Source organism: Ziziphus jujuba, chromosome 11, assembly GCF_031755915.1.
Source record: "Ziziphus jujuba cultivar Dongzao chromosome 11, ASM3175591v1".
NCBI classification, from domain to species: domain Eukaryota; kingdom Viridiplantae; phylum Streptophyta; class Magnoliopsida; order Rosales; family Rhamnaceae; genus Ziziphus; species Ziziphus jujuba.
Window position 1 is genome coordinate 14,003,736 of NC_083389.1, and position 21,990 is coordinate 14,025,725.

Consider the following 21,990-nt stretch of genomic DNA (forward strand, 5'->3'; position numbering starts at 1 on the left):
ATCAAGGACAATTTACGCAGAACTCAACTTAGAGGAGTATTGGAAGATGGATTGTACAAATTGCAAGCTCCTGTTCTTAGAAGACAAAGACTACATCCAAATAAGGTGTTCACCAGTTCTTATGCTGCTGATTTTGGTTCAGATTGTGACAAGGGTCCCTATTTCTCAAATTGTGCTACTAAATCTGCTGCTGGTGTTTCTGGTGTTGTTGGTGAATCGTTTTGCTTTCCTTTAGCATGTACTACTTCTTCTCAATGTACTACTTCCTCTCAGAGTTTACCAGATGTAAAAAGTGACAGTTGTCGTAGAATCAATGTTTCAGAGTTTGCATTGTTTCATAATAGACTTGGACATCCAAATACTAAAGTTACATTGGAAGTCCTCAAAAGTTGTAATAAGAAATTTCTTAATAAAGATGAGTTCTTTTGTGATGCCTGCGAACTTGGTCAAAATCATTTGATCAATTTTCCTGTCTCTACTTCTAGAGCATCAGCACCTTTGGAAATCATTTATACAGATTTATGGGGACCTGCTTCAGTTAGTTCCAAGGAAGGATACAAGTATTACATACAGTTCTTAGATGATTACTCAAGATATGTTTGGATATATCCTTTAAGAACCAAGTCAGAAGCTCTGGCAATTTTTTCAAGTTTTCATGTTATGGTTGAAAGGCAGTTTGATAAAAAAATCAAAGTTCTTCAAGCTGATTGGGGAGGTGAATTCAGATCCTTTCTTCCTTATCTCTCAAAGTTTGGTATTGTCTTTAGGCATCCCTGTCCTTATATTCACACACAAAATGGAAAAGTGGAAAGGAAGCATAGACATCTTGTTGAATTGGGATTGTGTCTCTTGGCTCAAGCTCACATGTCGCTGGTTTATTGGTGGGAAGCCTTTCATTGTGCTGCTTTCTTGATCAATCGGCTACCAACTCAGGTTCTTAATCAACTTTCTCCCTATGAGATGTTGTTTCATAAAAAACCTGATTACACTTTTCTTAAAGTTTTTGGGTGTGCTTGTTTTCCGTATTTGAGACCTTATAACAAGGTTAAGCTGAATTTTCATACAACCAAGTGTGTCTTTTTGGGATATAGCCCTGATCATAAGGGTTATCGTTGCTTCCAGCCATCGGGAAGGGTTTATATTACAAATAGTGCTATTTTTCATGAAACTGAGTTTCCTTTTATGACTGGTTTTTCTTCAGGTTCTGCTAAGAAGGATGAACTTTCCTCTTCTTGTTCATCTTCTGATGCACCTTTGTTTGTCCTGCATAAAAATGTCTCCTCTACTCCTTTGACTGACTCCACCCCAGATATCTCTTCTCTTCCTAATAACAATTTACCAAGTTCTTTTCCTCAAAATACTTCATTTACTGAATCAATTTCTTCTCTGGCAAATAATTCTCCTTTACGTAATGTTTCTGCTCTTGTTCCTCCAGTTAATTTGTCTCCACATAATTGTTCTCCCCAGTCTGATACTTCCACTTCTGTTCCTAATACTTCAAATTCATCTTCTAGTCTTCAATCTCCTATTAGGCTAAATACTTCTTCTATTGTTTCTCAACCAGTTTTGTCCAGTTCAAGAACAGTGTTGAAACCCAATACTCAATCAGTTCATCCTATGATAACTAGATCAAAGAATGGTATTTTCAAACCCAATACTTCAAAAATTCTTTTAACTACTAAACATCCTTTACCTCCTACTTCTCTTAGTCAAATGGTTGTCCCAAAAACAGTCAAAGCAGCTCTTCTTGATCCTCAATGGAAATCTGCTATGGAACTTGAATATTCTGCCTTGATGAAAAATAACACTTGGCAACTAGTTCCTTGCCCTTCTGATATGAATATTGTTGGCAATAAATGGGTTTTTAGAGTAAAGTATAATGCAGATGGTACTATTCAAAGGTGTAAAGCTAGATTAGTTGCTAAGGGTTTTCTACAAACACCAGGGTTGGACTATTTTGAAACCTTTAGTCCAGTTATTAAACCTGCTACAATTCGGTTGATCTTAACAGTAGCTATTTCTAAAAATTGGGTGGTACGGCAGTTGGACTTTAATAATGCATTTTTGAATGGGGATCTCAATGAAACAGTGTATATGTCACAACCTGAGGGTTTTGTTTCTTCAACACATCCAGCGTATGTTTGCAAGCTGCAAAAGGCTTTATATGGTTTGAGACAAGCTCCACGAGCTTGGTTTGATAAACTCAAACAAGCTTTGCTTCACAAATGATTCAAGAACTCACAAGCTGATACATCCTTGTTCATGTATAATTCTGGTACAACCTGTGCTATGATATTGGTGTATGTTGATGATATCATAATCACAGGCAACAATGCTATTTTTGTTAATCAGCTTATTGGCGATTTGAACCAACAATTTTCTCTTAAGGATCTTGGTGATTTACACTTCTTTCTTGGAATTGAAGTTCATAGATCTGAAGGTGTTATGCATCTAACTCAGAGTAAATATATTAGAGATCTATTGCAGAAAACCAAAATGGATGGTGCCAAAGAAGTTTCTTCTCCTATGTTAACTGGCAAACAGCTATCCCTATATGATGGTGACATGTTTGATAATCCTGAGCTATATAGAAGCACCGTTGGAGCACTTCAGTATCTCACAATAACTAGACCAGAAATCTCCTTTTCAGTCAACAAATTAAGTCAGTTTCTTCATGCTCCTACCACAGATCATTGGGAGGCTTGCAAGAGATTACTGAGATATCTAAAAGGTACAATTCAATATGGTCTTCAACTACAAGCTTCAAACCAGTTAGTTCTCCATGCTTTTGCAGATTCAGACTGGGCTACTAATCCCGATGATAGAAAATCTACAAGTGGTTATTGTATTTTTCTAGGGGCAAGCTTAATTTCATGGAGCTCTAAAAAGCAACATGTAACACCCCGTCCCGAATCGCACCGGAATCCGTGCACGTTGACCAAGGTTGACCGTTGACCAAAGGGGTCAAAAGTTGACTTTTTGACTAGGTGGGAATTTCGAGTTCACCAGGATACCGTGGCGAAGTGCACGATGCCACGAGTTCGTAGACTGGTAGCACGTCGAAAACGGAGCTACGGTTTGGAAGTTATGGACGAAACAAGTTGCAGTCCAAACTGTCCAGGGGGTGTCGGAGTTGACTTTTTGTTTATGGGGAATTGAGCTTTGACTCGTGTGTGGATGTGAAGTGCTCGTCGATACGAGTTCACAGACTAGCGGCACACTCAAAACGGACATCCGGTTAAAAAGTTATGGACGTTTGAAGTTTACCGGATACCGTATTATTTTAATGTTTTTGGGTCGATGAACAGTGAAATGCCACGTGTCAGCTTCTGATTGGTCCACGTGGCATTGTTAAAACACTCGGGGAAGAGAGAGAAAGAGAGAGAGGAGAGAGAAAGAGAGAGAGTCACCGGCCGCCGGTCATTTTCACGTTTTCTGGCCTAGTTACTGTACACGCGCCGGCCATCCAGATTGCCCACCTCATTTCCGGCAAAACCTCCAAATTTCACGGCGAACGGCCGCCGGACGCGCCCGGATCGGACGTCCGAAGTTTGGCGGCGATTTTTCCCCCTCTACCGCCGGCCACCGCGAATCGGCACTATTCCGGCCGATCTACAGTACACGCGCCGTACACCCATCATCCTCTCCTCAAGTCCGGCCTACACACCAAAAATCACGGCCATCGGACCACCGACGCGCCGGGATCGGAGCGTTTTCCGGCGAGGGGTCGGAAATCTTCAAACGGTGATTTCTCCGCCGTCCGACCTCCGTTTTGCTCACCGCCGGTCCCGTTGGATTGCTCTCCTCACGATCTACAAGTCTGCAAAATTTCACAGCCAACGGCCACTGCACGCGCCGCCGCCGGCGACGGTTGCCGGTGACCGTGGCGGCCCGCCGGAAATTACTGTTCCGGCGAGTACCCGAAATTCCGGCCAGCTCCAGTCCGCTGTGTTCGACCTCCTGAACCTGAATCCGGCATCCGTTTCCGCCAATTCGCGACGGTTTGGGAGAATTGCGGAGCCGAAACCCGAAAAGCTACCCGACGAAATTCCGACCCCGTCGGGTACGATCATCGGAAATTGAGACCGAATCTGTGATCAACATCACTCGAGCTTCGATTCGGTATATAACTCGTAAATTCTAGATATCGTTTGTGTTTTGACCCCCGGGTACCGGGTATTATGTACCCGATTAAATATTAATTTATTTGACTGCCTGTGAATTTTGTTCTAGGAGCACCGGTGAGTCGTAGAATTGATCCCGTAGTGGATCATGGGTTAATTGCGTGCTCCAGGTGAGTGACCCACCTTCAAATTTATTTGGGAAATTTAATTGATGAATATATTATGTGTGAATTAAATATTTGGAATTTAATTCCTATGTAACACCCCGTCCCGAATCGCACCGGAATCCGTGCACGTTGACCGTTGACCGTTGACTGTTGACCAAGGGGTCAAAAGTTGACTTTTTGACTCGGTGGAAATTTCATGTTGACTAGGGTACCGTGGCAAAGTGCATGACGCCCTGAGTTCGTAGACTAGTAGCACGTCGAAAACGGAGCTACGGTTTGAAAGTTATGGGCAAAACAAGTTGAAGTGCAAACTGTCCAGAAGGTGCCGGGAGTTGACTTTTTCTTGTGATGTAATTTTGAGTTGACTCTTGTATGGTTGTAAAGTACTCGTCGATACGAGTTCATAGACTAGCGGCACGCTTAAATCGGACATGTGGTTAAAAAGTTATGGACGTTTGAAGTTTACCGGATACCGTATTATTTTAATGTTTTTAGGTCGGTGAACAGTGAAATGCCACGTGTCAGCTTCTGAGTGGTCCACGTGCCAAATCTATACCGACCATAAGAGCCTCAAGTATATTTTCACTCAGAAGGAGTTAAATATGAGGCAAAGGCGATGGATGGAGTTGTTAAAGGATTATGACTGTGTGATTGACTATCACCCGGGTAAGGCGAATGTAGTGGCAGATGCCTTGAGTAGGAAGGCTACTGGATCTCTTGCTCACGTTCAAGTCATCCAACTACCTCTCATGGTGGAGTTGAAGAAGATGGGGGTGTTAATGCATATGCATCCTTCAGGAGTTCTCATGGCTAGCTTCCAGGTACGACCGGTGTTGGTGGATCGTATAGTAGAGACCCAAATGGAAGATCCTAAGTTGAGGACAATTAAGGGCAAGGTACAAGAAGGTCTTGATCCGGAATTTTCCATAAGGAGGGATGGAGCCCTCGTGTATAAAGGACGACTTTGCGTTCCGGATATCCCAGGACTCAAGAAGGAGATTTTGGAGGAGGCGCATAGCTCGATGTATGCGATGCATCCTGGGAGTACCAAGATGTACCAGACGCTTGTTAAGTATTATTGGTGGATTGGTATGAAGAGAGAAGTGGCAGACTTCGTATCAAAGTGTTTGATTTGTCAACAAGTGAAAGCAGAAAGACAGAAGCCTTCGGGACTACTCCAACCTTTACCGATTCTCGTGTGGAAGTGGGAAGAACTCAACATGGACTTCGTATTCAAGCTTCCTTCCACACCTAGAAGGTACGACGACATTTAGGTAATCATCGATCGTCTCACCAAGTCGGCACACTTCCTACCGGTACGAGAACGTTTTTCGCCCGAGAAGTTAGCCCAGTTGTTTGTGCAACGCATTGTAAGTCTTCATGGAGTACCGTTAGCCATCGTCTCCGATCGAGATCCGCACTTTACTTCACGACTATGGCGGAAGTTGGCTGATGCACTAGGAGCAAGACTTAACTACAGCACCGCTTTTCACCCGCAATCTGATGGACAAGCAGAGCGCACAATCCAGACATTAGAAGACATGCTAAGGTCTTGCATTATGCAATTTCGCGGTAGCTGGGATGAACAACTGCCACTGATAGAGTTTGTCTACAACAACAGTTATCAAGCGAGTACTGGAATGTCCCCGTATGAAGCTTTATATGGGAGGCAGTGTCGGACACCTTTGTGTTGGAGTGAGGTAGGAGAAGAGAGGCTCCTTGCAACAAATAATGCGGTCGGATCTGAGTATTTAAGGATGACCTTGGACAAGGTGAAGATCATTAGGGATCGATTGAAGGTTGTCCAAGATAGACAGAAGAGTTACGCCGATGTGCGTAGAAAGGATTTGGAATTCGAGGTAGGAGATTGGGTATTCCTAAAACTATCTCCATGGAAAGGAGTAGTACGTTTTGGACGACGAGGTAAGTTGGGTCCTCGTTATATTGGGCCTTACGAGGTTACGGAGAGGATTGGCCCGGTGGCGTATAGGTTGGCGTTACCGGAAGAGCTAGCTCGAGTACACAACGTGTTTCATGTGTCGATGCTACGGAAGTATATTGCAGACCCTTCGCACGTACTCGAGAGTCCGGATATAGAGATAAGGGAAGATCTTTCGTATGTGGAGCAGCCAGTACAGATTTTGGATCGCGAGGAACGCACGCTACGCAACAAGACTATTCCTCTAGTTAAGGTCTTATGGCGGAACCACTTAGTCGAGGAAGCAACGTGGGAACCCGAAGCACAGATGCGTGAGCAGTACCCGTATCTGTTCCAGTGACGTGCGAAAATTTCGAGGATGAAATTTTTGTAAGGGGGGAAGGCTGTAACACCCCGTCCCGAATCGCACCGGAATCCGTGCACGTTGACCGTTGACTGTTGACCGAAGGGGTCAAAAGTTGACTTTTTGCCTCGGTGGGAATTTCGAGTTGACTAGGGTACCGTGGCGAAGTGCATGACGCCCTGAGTTCGTAGACTAGTAGCACGTCGAAAACGGAGCTACGGTTTGAAAGTTATGGGCAAAACAAGTTGAAGTGCAAACTGTCCAGAAGGTGCCGGGAGTTGACTTTTTCTTGTGATGTAATTTTGAGTTGACTCTTGTATGGTTGTAAAGTACTCGTCGATACGAGTTCATAGACTAGCGGCACGCTTAAATCGGACATGTGGTTAAAAAGTTATGGACGTTTGAAGTTTACCGGATACCGTATTATTTTAATGTTTTTAGGTCGGTGAACAGTGAAATGCCACGTGTCAGCTTCTGAGTGGTCCACGTGGCATGAACAGTGTCACACAGGGGTTTTATTTGTTAAAACTCTCGGGGAAGAGAGAGAAAGAGAGAGAAGAGAGAGAAAGAGAGAGAGGAGAGAGAAAGAGAGAGAGAGAGGACCCGCCGGCCGCCGATCATTTTCACGTTTTCCGGCCTAGTTACTGTACATGCACCGGCCAGCCAGATTGCCCACCTCATTTCCGGCAAAACCTCCAAATTTCACGGCGAACGGCCGCCGGACGCGCCCGGATCGGACGTCCGAAGTTTGGCGGCGATTTTTCCCCCTCCACCGCCGGCCACCGCAAATCGGCACTGCTCCGGCCATTTTCCGGCCACACGCACCTGACAGCCTTGATCCTCTCCTCAAGTCCGGCCTACCCACCAAAAATCACGGCCATCGGACCACCGACGCGCCGGGATCGGAGCGTTTTCCGGCGAGGGGTCGGAAATCTTCAAATGGTGATTTCTCCGCCGTCCGACCTCCGTTTTGCTCACCGTCGGTCCCGTTGGATTTCTCTCCTCACGATCTACAAGTCTGCAAAATGTCACAGCCAACGGCCACCGCACGCACTCGCCGCCGGCGACGGTTGCCGGTGACTGCGGCGGCCCGCCGGAAAATACTATTCCGGCGAGTACCTGAAATTCCGGCCAGCTCCAGTCCGCAGTGTTCGACCTCCTGAACCCAAATACGACTTCCATTTCTGCCAATTCGTGATGGTTTAGGAGAATTGCGGAGCCGAAACCCGAAAAGCTTCCCGATAAAATTCCGACCCCGTCGGGTACGATCATCGGAAATTAAGACCGGATCTGTGATTAGCATCACTCGAGCTTCGATTCGGTATATAATTTGTAAATTTTAGTTATCGTTTGGTGTTCGCTCCTCGGGTACCCATTTGGGGATTACCCGAATAAAATATTAATATTTGTGGTTTTGGTACTGTGGATGTTTTAGGTGCACGTGCGAGTAGCGGAGTCGATCCTGCGGAGGATCTTGATTGAGATACGTGCACAAGGTGAGTGACCCACCTTCAAATTAATTTTGGGAATTTAATTGGTGAATATATTATGTGTGATTTAAATATTTGGAATAAAATATATTATGTGTGATTTAAATATTTGGAATTTAATTTTTATATGCCCAATATTTATTGGATTTATTGTGGGATTATTTATGAATTTATTGGATTTAAGAAAATGCGCATTTTACAAACTTATGCCTTGTGAAATTATTTTATGGTTTTGAGGATTTTGAAATTGGTGTGGTTTTAATGGTAAATTGGGCACGATTTGATTTTCCAATATTTCAAGGAAAATATTGGGTTATGTTGGTGATTTCAATTTTTATAAAATATGCCCATGGAATATTATGCTTGGGAAAATGTGGATATTTGAATTGATGGATTTGGGAGTTGGTGGATTTGAAAATCATGGAATTTATGGTATTGATTATAAAGAAATTGTGGAGAATTTCCCGGTTCAAGCGGATGGATTATGCCCGCTATGCTTATGAAAAATGTGAAATTTGTTTTATAATTTAAATTGTGGATTTTATGATTTTTAGATGCACCGTGCACGTACTGGTGTTCTGATTATGTGATATGGTATATGTGATATGGATATTGTGCACACGGATATGATTAGCGCGCAGGTGGGTGTGAGTAGCGCGCAGGTGATATTATGAGGGTGTCCTGTGGATGCCATCGGAGAGGGTGGCCACCCCCCTTTGGCCGGGACACCAGGTTAGCAGCGGCGCAGTGGGACGCCACGCGACCGTATGCCGGTTTCTTTCTATAACCTCCTATCTGGCGGTACCTTGGGACGCTGGGTACTGTTGGCGTCACTGGTATATAGTAGGTGCATCAACTGATTTTTAGAACTGTGTTTTAAAAAAAATAAAATGTTTTAAAGCTGTATTGGAATTAAAATTTATTTATTACTGTTCGGATACTCATTTGATGTCTTGGTTTTTGGGGAATATGAATAAGGGTTTTGTGAAAATGTTTTAAAAAGGGGAACCTTTCCAACTGAGAGAATTGTAAGGGTTTTGAGAGAAAATATTATTTCCAAATAATTATTATTTATATACCTATTACCGTGGTATTATAGTGTAGAGTAGTAGGGTCGCTCACTGAGATGATTAGCATCTCACACTCTTAAATTCCGTTCCTCTAGGTACCAGGTTGTCGGTGTTCACTCGGAGCGGACTTGATCTTCCTTGCTGTATTTGTTCGTGCAGTACCTTGTTCTTCTTTTACTGCAGTTGTAATATTTCTTTCACTTTTGCTGTATTCTGTATTTTGTAGTACTTCATAAAGCTCTGTATACTGTATGGGACACTTATGTATTTGTATTGCATTGGATTACTGTATTTTTATTTTGGAGTGCTGAAATTTGTGGAACCAGTTCGTAGTACTGTGGGAGGAATAAGGGGACAATTATAGAAGTGTGTTTTCAGTGCAGGAAATTTTGTGGTAAGTCCATCCCTTAGGGGAGGTTCTGCCGGATCTTCCACAGAAGGGTCCGGTAGGGTTTCCCTGGGATCAGGGCTTGTCTAGGGTTCCGGTGGGGAAATTTGGATGGGTCCTGACACCTATGTGCCAAATATTTATTGGATTTATTGTGGAATTATTTTTGAATTTATTGGATTTAAGAAAATGTGCATTATATAAATTTATGTCATGTGAAATTATTTTATGGTTTTGAGGATTTTGAAATTGCTGTGGTTTTAATATTAAATTGGGCACGATTTGATTTTCAAATATTTCAAGGAAAATATTTGGTTATGTTGGTGATTTCAATTTTTATAAAATATGCCTATGGAATATTATGAGATTTGATTATTATATTTCGAGAAGTATTTATGCTATTGAGAAAATGTGGATATTTGAATTGGTGGATTTGAAAATCATGGAATTTATGGTGTTGATTATAAAGAAATTACGGAGAATTTCCGGGTTCAAGCGGATGGACTATACCCGCTATGTTTATGAAAAATGTGAAATTTGTTATATAATTTAAATATGTGGATTTTATGATTTTTGGATGCACCGTGCACGTACTGGTGTTCTGTTTATATGTGATATGGTTAGTGTGCACACGGTTATGATTAGCGCACAGGTGGGTGTGATTAGCGCGCAGGTGATGTGATTAGCGCAGGTGGGTGTGATTAGCGCGCGGTTGATATTATGAGGTTGTCCTGTGGTTGCCATCGGATGAGGGTAGGCCACCCCCCTTGGCCGGGACACCAGGTTAGCAGCGGCGCAGTGGGACGCCACGCGACCGTATGCCGGTTTCTCTCTATAACCTCCTGTCTGGCGGTACCTTGGGACGCTGGGTACTGTTGGCGCCACTGGTATATAGTGGGTGCATCAAATGATTTTTAGAACTGTGTTTTAAAAATAAAATGTTTAGAAACTGTATTGGAATTAAAATTATAATTGTTACTGTTCTGGTATTTATTTGATGTCTTGGTTTTCGAGGAATACGAACAAAGGGTTTTGTGAAAAGATTTTAAAAGGGGAACTTTTCCAACTGAGAGAATTGTAAGGGTTTTGAGAGAAATTATTATTCCCAATTAATTATTATTTATATACTTATTACTGTGATATTATATTGTATAGTAGATAGGGTCACTCACTGAGATGATTAGCATCTCACACTCTTAAATTCCGTTCCTCTAGGTACCAGGTTGTCGGTGTTCATTCGGAGCGGACTTGATCTTCCTCGCTGTTTTAGTTCGGCAGTACCCGTTTATTCTTTTATTGCAGTTGTACTATTTCTTCCACTCTGGTTGTATTTATCTTGCACTGGATTACTGTATTTTTTTTTTATATTGAAGTGCTGAAATTTGTGGAAACAATTTGTAGACTGTGGGAGGAATAAGGGGATGTTGTTAGAAGTGTGTTTTCAGTGCAGGTAATTTGTGGTAAGTAAATCCCTTAGGGGAGGCTCTGCCGGATTTTCCGTTGGAGGGTTCGGTAGGGTTTCCCTGGGATCAGGGCTGTCTAGGGTTCCGGGGAAGGAATTTTGGACGGGTCCTGACACAACATGTGGTTGCAAGTTCCAGTACAGAAGCTGAGTACAGGGCTTTGGCACATGTCACAGCTGAGTTGTGTTGGTTGAGGAACCTTAGTCAAGAACTGCAGTTTTTGTTTGACAAACCAATAATATGGAGTGATAATATTGGTGCAGCACTATTAGCTTCTAATCCTGTACATCATGCCCGAGTCAAGCACATTGAGATTGATTTGCAATTTGTTAGAGACAAGGTTTTAGATAAAGAGCTTGAGATTCGTTATGTGCCTTCAAAGGAGCAGATTGCTGATATTTTTACTAAATCATTGGGTACTTCACGTTTTTTATTTCTGAGAAACAAGTTAAGAGTGAGTGAAGTTCCTGTAGTTATGAAATCTGCATTATTATAGCATTTGATGTTGATTAAAAGGTGTCTTCAACTTGAAAAGAAAGCATTATGGAGTGCTGCCAGTTTTTTTTTTTAGTGGATGAAAGGAAGTATTGTCGTGAAGTACTGTCAAGTTCAGTTCTGGAAGCATTGTGGAATACTGTCAAGTTCAGTTCTGGAAGCATTGTGGAATATTGTTCAGTTCTGGAAGCATTGTGGAATACTGTCAAGTTCAGTTCTGGAAGCATTGTGGAATACTGTTCAGTTCTGGAAGCATTGTGGAATACTGTCAAGTTCAGTTCTGGAAGCATTGTGGAATACTGTTCAGTTCTGGAAGCATTGTGGAATACTGTCAAGTTCAGTTCTGGAAGCATATTGGAATACTGTTCAGTTCTGGAAGCATTGTGGAATACTGTCATGTTCAGTTCTGGAAGCATTGTGGGATACTGTCAAGTTCAGTTTTTTTTTTTTTCATTAAGATGAAAGGTGTCTTTAACTTGAAAGGGGGCGTATTGTGGAATGGTAACAGCTCAGCATAGCTTTAGCACAGCCTTGGTGCCAGATTATCACACCAGTTAGTTAAATGTCATGTGACCCACCACGTGCTTGTATTTTTAGTTATAAGTTTGTTGTTTCTGTTTTAGAGTACTAATATAAATACTTGATGTATTAGTTTCTTGTTAGTTAGTAAGTTTTACAAAAAAAGAACTCGTAAAGAACTCTCTGGAAGTTTTTCTCAGAAAGTTTTCGGCTTTTCTGATTTCTTTCTTTCTACTTGTATATATATCTCAACAACACGTGCATCACATGTGATTTCCCCACGCCATTCCCTATATAAATAGCAATGGAGTCTTATAAACTAAAAAACCAAGCAAACTCTTCTATCTTCAAACATTATCTACTTCTCAAAATGATGAAGTTGATGGGAATTAGGCTGAGCTTGATCTGGCTTGTCATGGCCATGGCAGCCACGGCCCAAATCATCCCTCCTCCTCCTTTTCCGGTGCTCGACACTACCGGACAGCCTCTCCGGCGCGTCCTGGAATACTACATCAACCCTGCTCTTTTAGACGCGCTCAGTGGTTCTTTACCTTTGGTAGAGCACAACATAACATCTGCACGCTGCCCGCCATATGTGGGTGAAGGACAGCCTTCCTCGAAGAGACTCCCCGTGACCTTTGCGCCGCTGGAAGATAACGAGAACGTGGTGATGGTGGGGAAGAACTTCAAGGCAACATTCTCTAAGCCCAAAGGGTGTGAAGGTTCAACACATGGAAGGTCGGAAAGACAGATCCGCAGACTCAAAAGAGGTTGATTGAAACCGGAGATGGTGGAAGGTTTGGGAACTTGTTTCTGATAGAAAGGCTTGGAGGAAACAAAAATATTTACAAACTTCGATTTTGTCCCACTGAGCTCTGCCCCCTATGTAAGTTTGAATGTGGAAACTTTGAAGCTTTGATCCCTGCGGATAGGGAGAGATTGATGAGCTTGGGAAATGATGATAATCCTGTAGCTGTTCAGTTCGAGAGGGTTTTACTTAATTAGCTTAAGTCTAAATATTACTGTGTTTTCTGTGTTAATAGAAAACGTATATCATAATAACTAAGGAATAAATCGATCTCTTGAGATCTCCTAATTATAAATAAGAAATATTTCCATTTCTAAAGATCTCCTTGTTTCCTAGCTGCTACGATATGGGGATCTTTTTTTTTCTTGTTTTTTATAATAAATATTATGTGCATCTACTTTTGGAGTTGTTACTACAAATTAATATATATGTAGAAGAAACAAAATATTATGATATTTATATCATAGATGATCTCTTTCTTTTACTTTTTATCCCAAACTTTGATTATGTTCCCTTCTTATTGTCTTCATCTTTAACCATCATTAACATAACATCATTCATTTAAAAAAAAAAAAATAGTAAAGAAATAAAATAAATTAGTGCAAAAAATTTAAAAGAAAAGCTATTTTTTTAAAATGAGGTGCAATTTTATCACTAATTGAATAGCTATGGAACCCCCTCAAAAAAAAAAAAAAAAAAAAAAGTGAGATAGAAGATTTACATCCCTATTTAAGCAATATAAATTTGTCATTGTACAACTTTCCTAATCTCATATGTCCTGTCCAATATAAATATATATATATATATATGTGTTATATAATAAACATATGTCAGCATATATATATATACATATGCACAATTAGGCTGGTACCTTACTTTTCAAGGTAAGCGATCCATTCTATATGGCCGTTGTCGGTATTTCCAGCTTTAATTTCATTCGCACTATGTTTGCATGATATGTACCTTAATAATTTCATTGTGACTATGTTTGTATGCTAATAATCTTGCTTTTGCCATATGCATTGTCAAAGAGGTACTTCTATATGCTATATTGGGTGCGGTCACGTGGGATGCACGTGTTGTTGAGATATGCCGTTTGGGATCTATATATGGGTGAATAGATGTCTATTTATTTTGTTCAAACGTCATATCTTGACACACATATTATGTGCAAATTAAAGCTCTCTAAATAAATCTTGAAACAAAAATTTTTGGGATTTTCTTTCTTAATCAGAAAGGACATCGACTAATTAAATACTGCCTATGAAATTAAAGCTGGAAATACCAACAATGGCTGTAACTGGATCACTAATTTTGAAAAAGTAAGGTACAAGACTAATTGTGCATCATATGTTTATATATTATTTTTGGCGCAAGACATATCAGATTAGCAAAATACAACAACAAATTTATATTGTCCAAATCGGGATGTAGATTTTCGGAGCTAGATCTTGTGTCCCAATTTTCTTTTCCCCATTCCTATCTCACATTAAAAGTATGACACATCATTTAAAATTTCATCTCATTTTCCTATTAGCTTTATCTTCTGGATCAAATCTTCTATCCCCAACCATCTATTCCATTGCTTGTCCCTCCAACGAGCAGTTGCCACATCATTTTGTAAAAGTTAGGCTTGTTTACCCCTTTAACGTTGGTTTTCTCCGTCTTCTTCGTTTTCAATGTCTCTCACTGAATGATCAAAAGGAAATGGTGCTACATATGCACATATTTGAGTTTGCTAAATTTTAAGTCTAGCACAGGTAACGTAAGAAAGCTGTTTTGGTTTTTGAGAAAATTTCTTCATTTTTTATTTTTATATTTTTTTTAGACTAAATTCAAAGTGATCATAAAACTGAAAACTCGAAGGCTACAATTAATGGATAATTAGGCCAATTGAATGCTTGGTGGTAAGCCTGGCTGGAAGTGTGGGTTAGAAGACAAAGGAGGATTCAAGCAGATCAGAAGTAGTGCTTTTGAGATTTTGCTTGTGCAGATTGTAAGGGGTATTGGAGTCCGAATCCTGAGGCATCAATAGATGAGATACTCGGCTCAGACCAAACTCAAATCAGACTTTAAAAAGATTATCCACCAATTTTTTAGATTTCAGATTTGACCAGGGTCTGTAGGAGGAGAAACCATGGCGTGCTCATTCAACACAAGTTCTTCTTGTCCGAATATTTTTTTCTCAATTTTTAATGAAAAAGGAGTTTTTTTTTTTTTTTGGTGGGAATTATGACAAAGCAGATTTGGTAAATGGAAGATACCAACGGCAAAAGAAATTAAACAACCTGTAGAGTTTTTAATTAACGTGGTGGCAATTCTTTAGGAGGACAGGTAATGAGACAGAAACCAAGGACAGAGGATCTTTGCTTTCCATCCTGCCTTTGTCCACATCACCAACTGCAACTTTACTGGGACCCACCATGTTAAATTGGAGAATTTTGCCCTTTATTTATAACCATTTTTCTTCTTTTTTTTATTTTTATTTTTATTTTTTTATTATTATTATGAAATTCCTTTTTATAATAACACTGCCTCTGCCGAGTTTTGTAAATCAGAACCACCGACCCGACCTTGATCAAGTTCTTTAACAGCTTTTCATCCACTTTGTTGAAGAATATGGGAATATGGTAATGTATTCCGATATTTTTAATCAAAACACCAACATCGATTCCTTCATGGTCTTGCAAATCATTGGAATACCCTCGGAAATGTAGCTGGTGTAATTGAACGACGACGGTCCTGATCAGGGTCCTGTCAAATTTGGCTTGAATCGCATCTAAAATGTCCTTGATTATCAAATTCGACCCACCAGTTTTAAGTTCAGTCCTTTACAAGCAAATTGAAAGGCAAAGCCTTTTCTTATTTTGTTTCAATTCTATTAAAACAAAGAAAAAATTTTTGTTTCAACCATCGGGTGTCCAAGAAAAAGCAGAGAGGGAGCAGGAAAGGTTGGGACCAAAAAAAGGTAAAATCATTTAATACGGTGGGGCGCAGTAAAAATTGCTGTAATGGATGATTTGGAGAATGATGATTAAAAAATAAATAAAAAAGAATTTTAAACGAGGTATCTTATTTCAACTGTTAAGAGAATATTGGGGATAGAGGACAATTTTTTTATTTCCGTTTGTATTCAATAAATGATAAATATAATTATATCTTATTTTAAAGATCAACGTTTTATTTTTTGAACTTAATTTTATTTTATTTTATTAATGTTTTAAAATATAATAATGTTGATTTATTAAAATATTTATCAAATTTATTAATTAAATAATATAATAATATTTAATTGATTTATTTTATATTAAAAATTTTATTAATCCATAAGTTATATAAATATGTTAACTAATAATATCTTAATATATATTATTTATTAAATAATTTTAATATCTAAAATATAATAGTTTTAAATAAAATAATATTATATCAGTAATGAAATAGAAATATTGACAATAAAAAAATAGAAGATTTAGATCCTTTAGATAATCTAAGTACATATCTTTACGAAGGGTTGTAATGACAAGTAAAAGAAATAGATTTATATATGATATAAATATCATAATATCTTTCTCTTTTACATATATATCAATTTGTAGTTACAATTCTCCAAAGGGAGATGTACATAATATTTATTAAAAAGATACCCCTATCCTAACAACCAGGAATCAAGGAGATTTAGAGATTGATTTATTTCTAATTTATTATTATGTTTTCCACTAAACAGAAAACACAATATTTATACATAACTAATTTAATTAACCATCTCAAACTGAACAGCTAGAGGAGTATCATCAATTCCCAAGCTCATCAATCTCGCCCCATTCTCAATCATCAAAGCTTCAAAGTTTCCACATTCAAACCTACATGTGGGGCAGAGCTCAGAAGGACAAAATTCAAGATTGTAAATGTTATTGTTTCCTCTCAGCCTTTCATCTCTGTCTATCAGAAAGTAGTTCCCAAACCTTCCACCATCTCCGATTTCAATCAATCTCTTCTGTGTCTCCGCGTCTCTCTCTCCAACCTTCCATGTGGTTGAGACACCACATGTATTGGCCGCAGAGAATGTTGCCTTGAAGTTCTTCCTCTCCCTCACCACGTTCTCGTTCTCTTCAAACGGCGCAAAGGTTACGGGGAGTCTACTCGATGAAGTCCCTTCTTGACCCACGTATTTCGGGCAGGATGATCCGTTCAGCGATATCAAAGTTAATGGACCGCCGATGTCGGTGATGGCGGGCTTGATGTAGTATTCCACACCTCGCCGGAGAGGCTGTCCAGCAATATCAAGCACCGGAGCAGGAGAGTTTTGAGCGGAGGCCGCGACGGCCATGACGAGCCAAATCAAGCTCAGCCTGAATCCCATCAACTTCTTCATTTTTGAGGAGCAGTAGATAATGTTTTGAAGATAAAAGAGGTTGCTTGCTTTTTTAGTTTATTAAGACTGTATGTGTGTTTGTGTATGTATGTTTTCCATTGCCATGCGAGGGGTAAAATATATATATATAGGACGTGTGATGCACGTGTTGTTGAGATATATATATAAGACGTGTGCCGATTGATATGGTGAATGAAAAGTCCAAGTTTCTTATCCATTTGGAGAAATTATTTCTTGCAATCTAGAGGCATATATACCCGTGAGTGAGAAGGTCGTAATTAACAAATTTGTAGTTTGAATAAAGATGAGCTATGACTAGAAATATGGGATGGCAATTGAGGCACGGAGAAGAAAATCTCAAGAAACCCTATTCAACTTATGGATTAAGTTATGACTGCTACCTTGCATGCATAAAATTAATCAAACATTCAAACCCCCATAAAGTCCTTATTTTATATTTATGAGTTATCCACAAGATTTTCTTTCAAGTGAATAATAATAATTATTATTATTATTTATTACTAGTTAATTTGATAATAGCTTGTCAACTTATGCAATTTATAGTTGCAAGCTTGTTATCTGATTATTGACAAGGAAAAAGAATAAAAAACCTTGTTATCTGATTTGATTTTAAAGATTTGACTTGGATATAAATATAACATTAGTCAATTTGAAACCTAAAAGACCATCAAAATCAATTAATAATTAGCCTGCCCAAATTTGTATTGGCATTCGTAATTTCCTTTTAATTCTGCAATTTGAAAAGGATCTCATTTCTAACAATTTCATACTTTTAGTACATGTCGGCTTTAAATATCATATCTGTTTTAGTGTTGAAATACTACACGTGGTCTTTTTTCCAAAATTTTAACTTGCCTTATTTTTTAAATTTTTTATCTAACCATCTTTAAAGCAAGAAAAATGCTATTTGTGAATTGTTGGTAAACCATCACCAGTGAAACTTGTATACTATATAGATTATCATTGAAAATTTACATTTAAAATTTTAATTAAAAAAATAAAATTAAATATTTTAATTAAAATTTGTTATATAAATTGAAAATTGTTATTAATATGATAAATAATAAAATTCTTAGATCTATCTTCTTTTTTATAAATTACGTATATTGTGAAATGACGAAGCTAAGCTTGGGACCTGATGCGGGAGATGCTCTAAACGTCGTCGTACCAAATTAAACCAAAGTTAACTTGGAGATCCTCGACGTGGCTGGCTTTGGGGAATTTAGCTTCTCTTTATTGTTTAAGTTCAATGCTCACCGTTTCATTAATACACGTGTCCTTTGTTTTTGATTAAATGTATAGTTATTAGTTAATTTAGTTTGTTAAGCTGCGCGTGACGTGTCCTAGACAGTTATTCAATACGATCCGTTTTGGCTGTATTCGGCTGGTATAAAAGCCAAGTTGTCTTCTTCCTTGGAGAAACAAGTTCATTTTCCACCATTGTTGAGTTTTGCAAGCTGTGTTAACAATGTATCAATGAGAATATTGTATCCCTCTAGCTCTCAGATAACCCAATTTCAAATTTGCTACTGCATCAGGAAAGGTATTTAAGTTATAAAAATTAATTGGTGCGGACTGCTTTCTTCAAAATAAGTTACGCAGCTCCAAATATAGCTATATCGAATTTTATAATAATAATTAATAATTTCACTTAAAATAGTCAGCGATTATGAACTTTGTATGTAAATAGCATCCCATCATTGGTTAACTAGGATAGTTTTTTTTCCCTTAAAAAAAATAAAATAAAATAGGCTAGGCTTTTTTTTTTTTAAATAAAAAAATACATTGGAAAAAGATTAAATCAAAATAGGAAATCGATTAAATTAAGCATTAAAATTGCCCAATATATCAAATTCGTAAATAGATAACGTATGATCGAATGTGAATTATTCAATAATATATTAGATATATATATAATTCGACATACTTCCTGTTAGCTATAGTTTTTTATATTAATAATAACTTAACATGAGAATTTTCATGACGAAGAAGTTTTATATTTGATCTTTGGTACATATTCGTTTTGAATACTTGTTTTGAGGTTTTTTAGCAATCGCAAAGCAACTGTGGTCCAAAATTTGAATTCTTATACCTTTAATATGAAAAAGGAAAAGAAAAATTCTATTAATTTCACCATTCTTTTTTCCAAAATAATAATAATAATAACTATCCGTAGTAATCTATGTATCATAATATTTTGTTTCCTTTACATATTGATCTATAGTTACAAATCAATAAAAGGAGATGTATACAATTGTCTCATAGTTGAGTTTATTTTATTTAAAAAAAAAAATCCCCATATCCTAACAGCTAGGAAACATAGGAGACGTAAATATAAATTTATTTCTTATTTATAATTACGTTTTCACTAGCACAGAAAACACAATAATATTATTTATACTAATTAATTAACCCTCTCAAACTCAACAGCAAGAGGAGTACCATCAACTCCCAAGCTCATCAATTTCACTCCATTCTCAATCAGCAAAGCTTCAAAAGTCCCACATTCAAACCTACAGAGAGGGCAGACCTCAACGGGACAATATCTAAGATTGTAAATGTTACTGTTTCCTCCAAGTCTATTATCTCTGCCAATCAGAAAGTAGCTGCCATCATCTCCTGCCTCGATCAATCTCTTCTGTGTCGCTGCGTCTCTCTCTCCGACATTCCACATGGTCGAAACTCCACAAGTCGTCGCCGCGGAGAAGGTCGCCTTGAAGTTCTTCCCTAACCTCACAACGTTCTGGCTGTCATCGAACAGCGAGAACTTTACAGGGAGTCTGTTCAACGAAACCCTTTCCTGACCGACGTATTTCGGGCAGGAGGAGCCGTTCCATTGGACCAAAGTTAAAGCCCCGCCCATGTCGGTGATGGCAGGGTTGATGTAGTATTCCACACCTGGTCGGAGAGGCTGTCCGGCAATGTCGAGCACCGGAGCAGGAGTGTCGTTCTGGGCCGTGATCGCCATGGCGATGACGAGCCAGATCAAGCTCAGCCTGATTCCCATCAACTTCATCATTTTGAATAAATAAAAAAAAAAAAAAAAGAGTTCGGTTTAAGAAAACAATTGCTAGCTTTTCAAAATTAGTTTATGATACTGTATATATGTTAATATTCTCTCCATGCAAGGTATATATAGGGTGTGGCGTTGGGGTGCTCACGTGTGACGCACGTGTAGTTGATATACTTATAAGTCGTGTGGCGATTGATGATCACGTGGTGAATGAAAAGTCCAAGTTTTCTTATCCATTTTGAGAAATTATTTCTTGTAATGTAGAAGCATACCTAATGAGTGAGAAGGTCGTAATAAAATAACGTTTGAAGTTTGAACGATGAGCTGTAGCTAGGAATATATTAGGTGGCAATGGAGGCATGGAGAAGAAAATGACAAGAAAGCCAATTATGTCATTTTGTACTTAACTTCCATGCACGAAATTAGTCAAACTCTCCATTTTAATATGCATTTATTCATATTTAAATCATATTTCAATATTTTAATATTTGTAATACTATTTATATATATATATATATCGGCAAGATTTTTTTTAAGTGAATAATTTCTTTTTTATTACTAGTTTTTTCGATAATAACTTGTTAACTCATGCAATTAATAGTTGCAAACTAGCAACCTTGTTATCCGATTTCAGTTAAAATCTTTGGCTTGGATAACATTGGTCAATTGGAACCTTTAGAATTCCATCAATGCCCAATTTTATATGGGCATTCTTAATTTCCTATGATTGTCTGCCATTTGTAAAGGATCCCATTCCCTAAAAATTTCATACTTTCAGTCCCATAACTTGTCATTTCTAAATATCACATCTATTTTTACATTGAAATACATACACGAGTTCTTTCATTTTCTCAAACATTTTTAACCTGCTTTATATTATTAATTTTTTTTTTGGGAAAGATAAACTTTAGCTCCAGCTTTTGAATCTTGACAGGAGTTATCATATGTGGCAATTGATAACTTGACTGTGACAACCTGCTTTATATATATCTATATCCACATCTATATATATATATATATATATATTTATCTAACCGTATTAAATTTAATCCCTTTTTTTAATAAAATATGCAGATTGTGAAAGATATAATATTTTAAAATTAATTAGTGGTGCGGATCACATGCTGCAAATTTAGTTGTGCTCCCGAAAAATAGTTACGAATTTAATTTATTATAATAATTTCACTTAGAACTGTCACTGGTTATGGAACTATGTGTAAATAGTACTATCCTATCATCGTTTCAAATTGGCTAGGTTCTAAAAATACACTGGAAAAAATTGATTCAAAATATAGTATTGATCAAATAATTAAGCGTTATAATTGTCCAATCTATCAAATTTTCAAATAGATAACAATGTCAATAATCACACATGAATTATTGGAAACTATAATATATGTTAGATATAAATTGTTAAGCTTAATGATAATTTAACATAATATCAGAATTTTTGGTGACTGAAATTTAGTGGTTGGTTTTTGGTATGTATTTGTGTAAAATAGTTGTTTGAGTTTTGTTTCGGCGCACCTGAAAAATCATTTTTTTCCCCATCCATAGCTCCTGAATTTGAATCCTCCTACTTCCAATATCAAAAAGAAGAAGAAAATTTAATTTAGTTTCGCCAATCACCATTATATTAAGCCTCCTTAACCATAAATAATTTATTAAATTGTATATAAAAATTAATATTTTAAACTATAGGTAAGTGGGTCAACTTTAAAAAATAATTGCATAAATGTATTATTACAATATATTTGGCCAAAAATATATATTTT

At 38.0% G+C, this 21,990-nt stretch overlaps 2 protein-coding genes across 2 annotated transcripts; both read right to left on the reverse strand.

The window, feature by feature from the left end:
• Window positions 1-16,326: 16,326 nt before the first annotated feature.
• On the reverse strand, window positions 16,327-17,287 carry LOC107409476 (kunitz type trypsin inhibitor 111). The gene has a single exon (XM_016016913.4). The coding sequence runs from the start codon at window positions 17,179-17,181 to the stop codon at window positions 16,561-16,563; it is 621 nt and encodes a 206-aa protein (XP_015872399.3). The 5' UTR covers window positions 17,182-17,287; the 3' UTR covers window positions 16,327-16,560.
• A 2,319-nt stretch (window positions 17,288-19,606) lies between these two features.
• LOC107405004 (kunitz type trypsin inhibitor 111) lies at window positions 19,607-20,170 on the reverse strand. The gene has a single exon (XM_016012015.4). It carries the CDS (start codon window positions 20,168-20,170, stop codon window positions 19,607-19,609), a length of 564 nt encoding a protein of 187 aa, XP_015867501.2.
• Window positions 20,171-21,990: the final 1,820 nt, after the last annotated feature.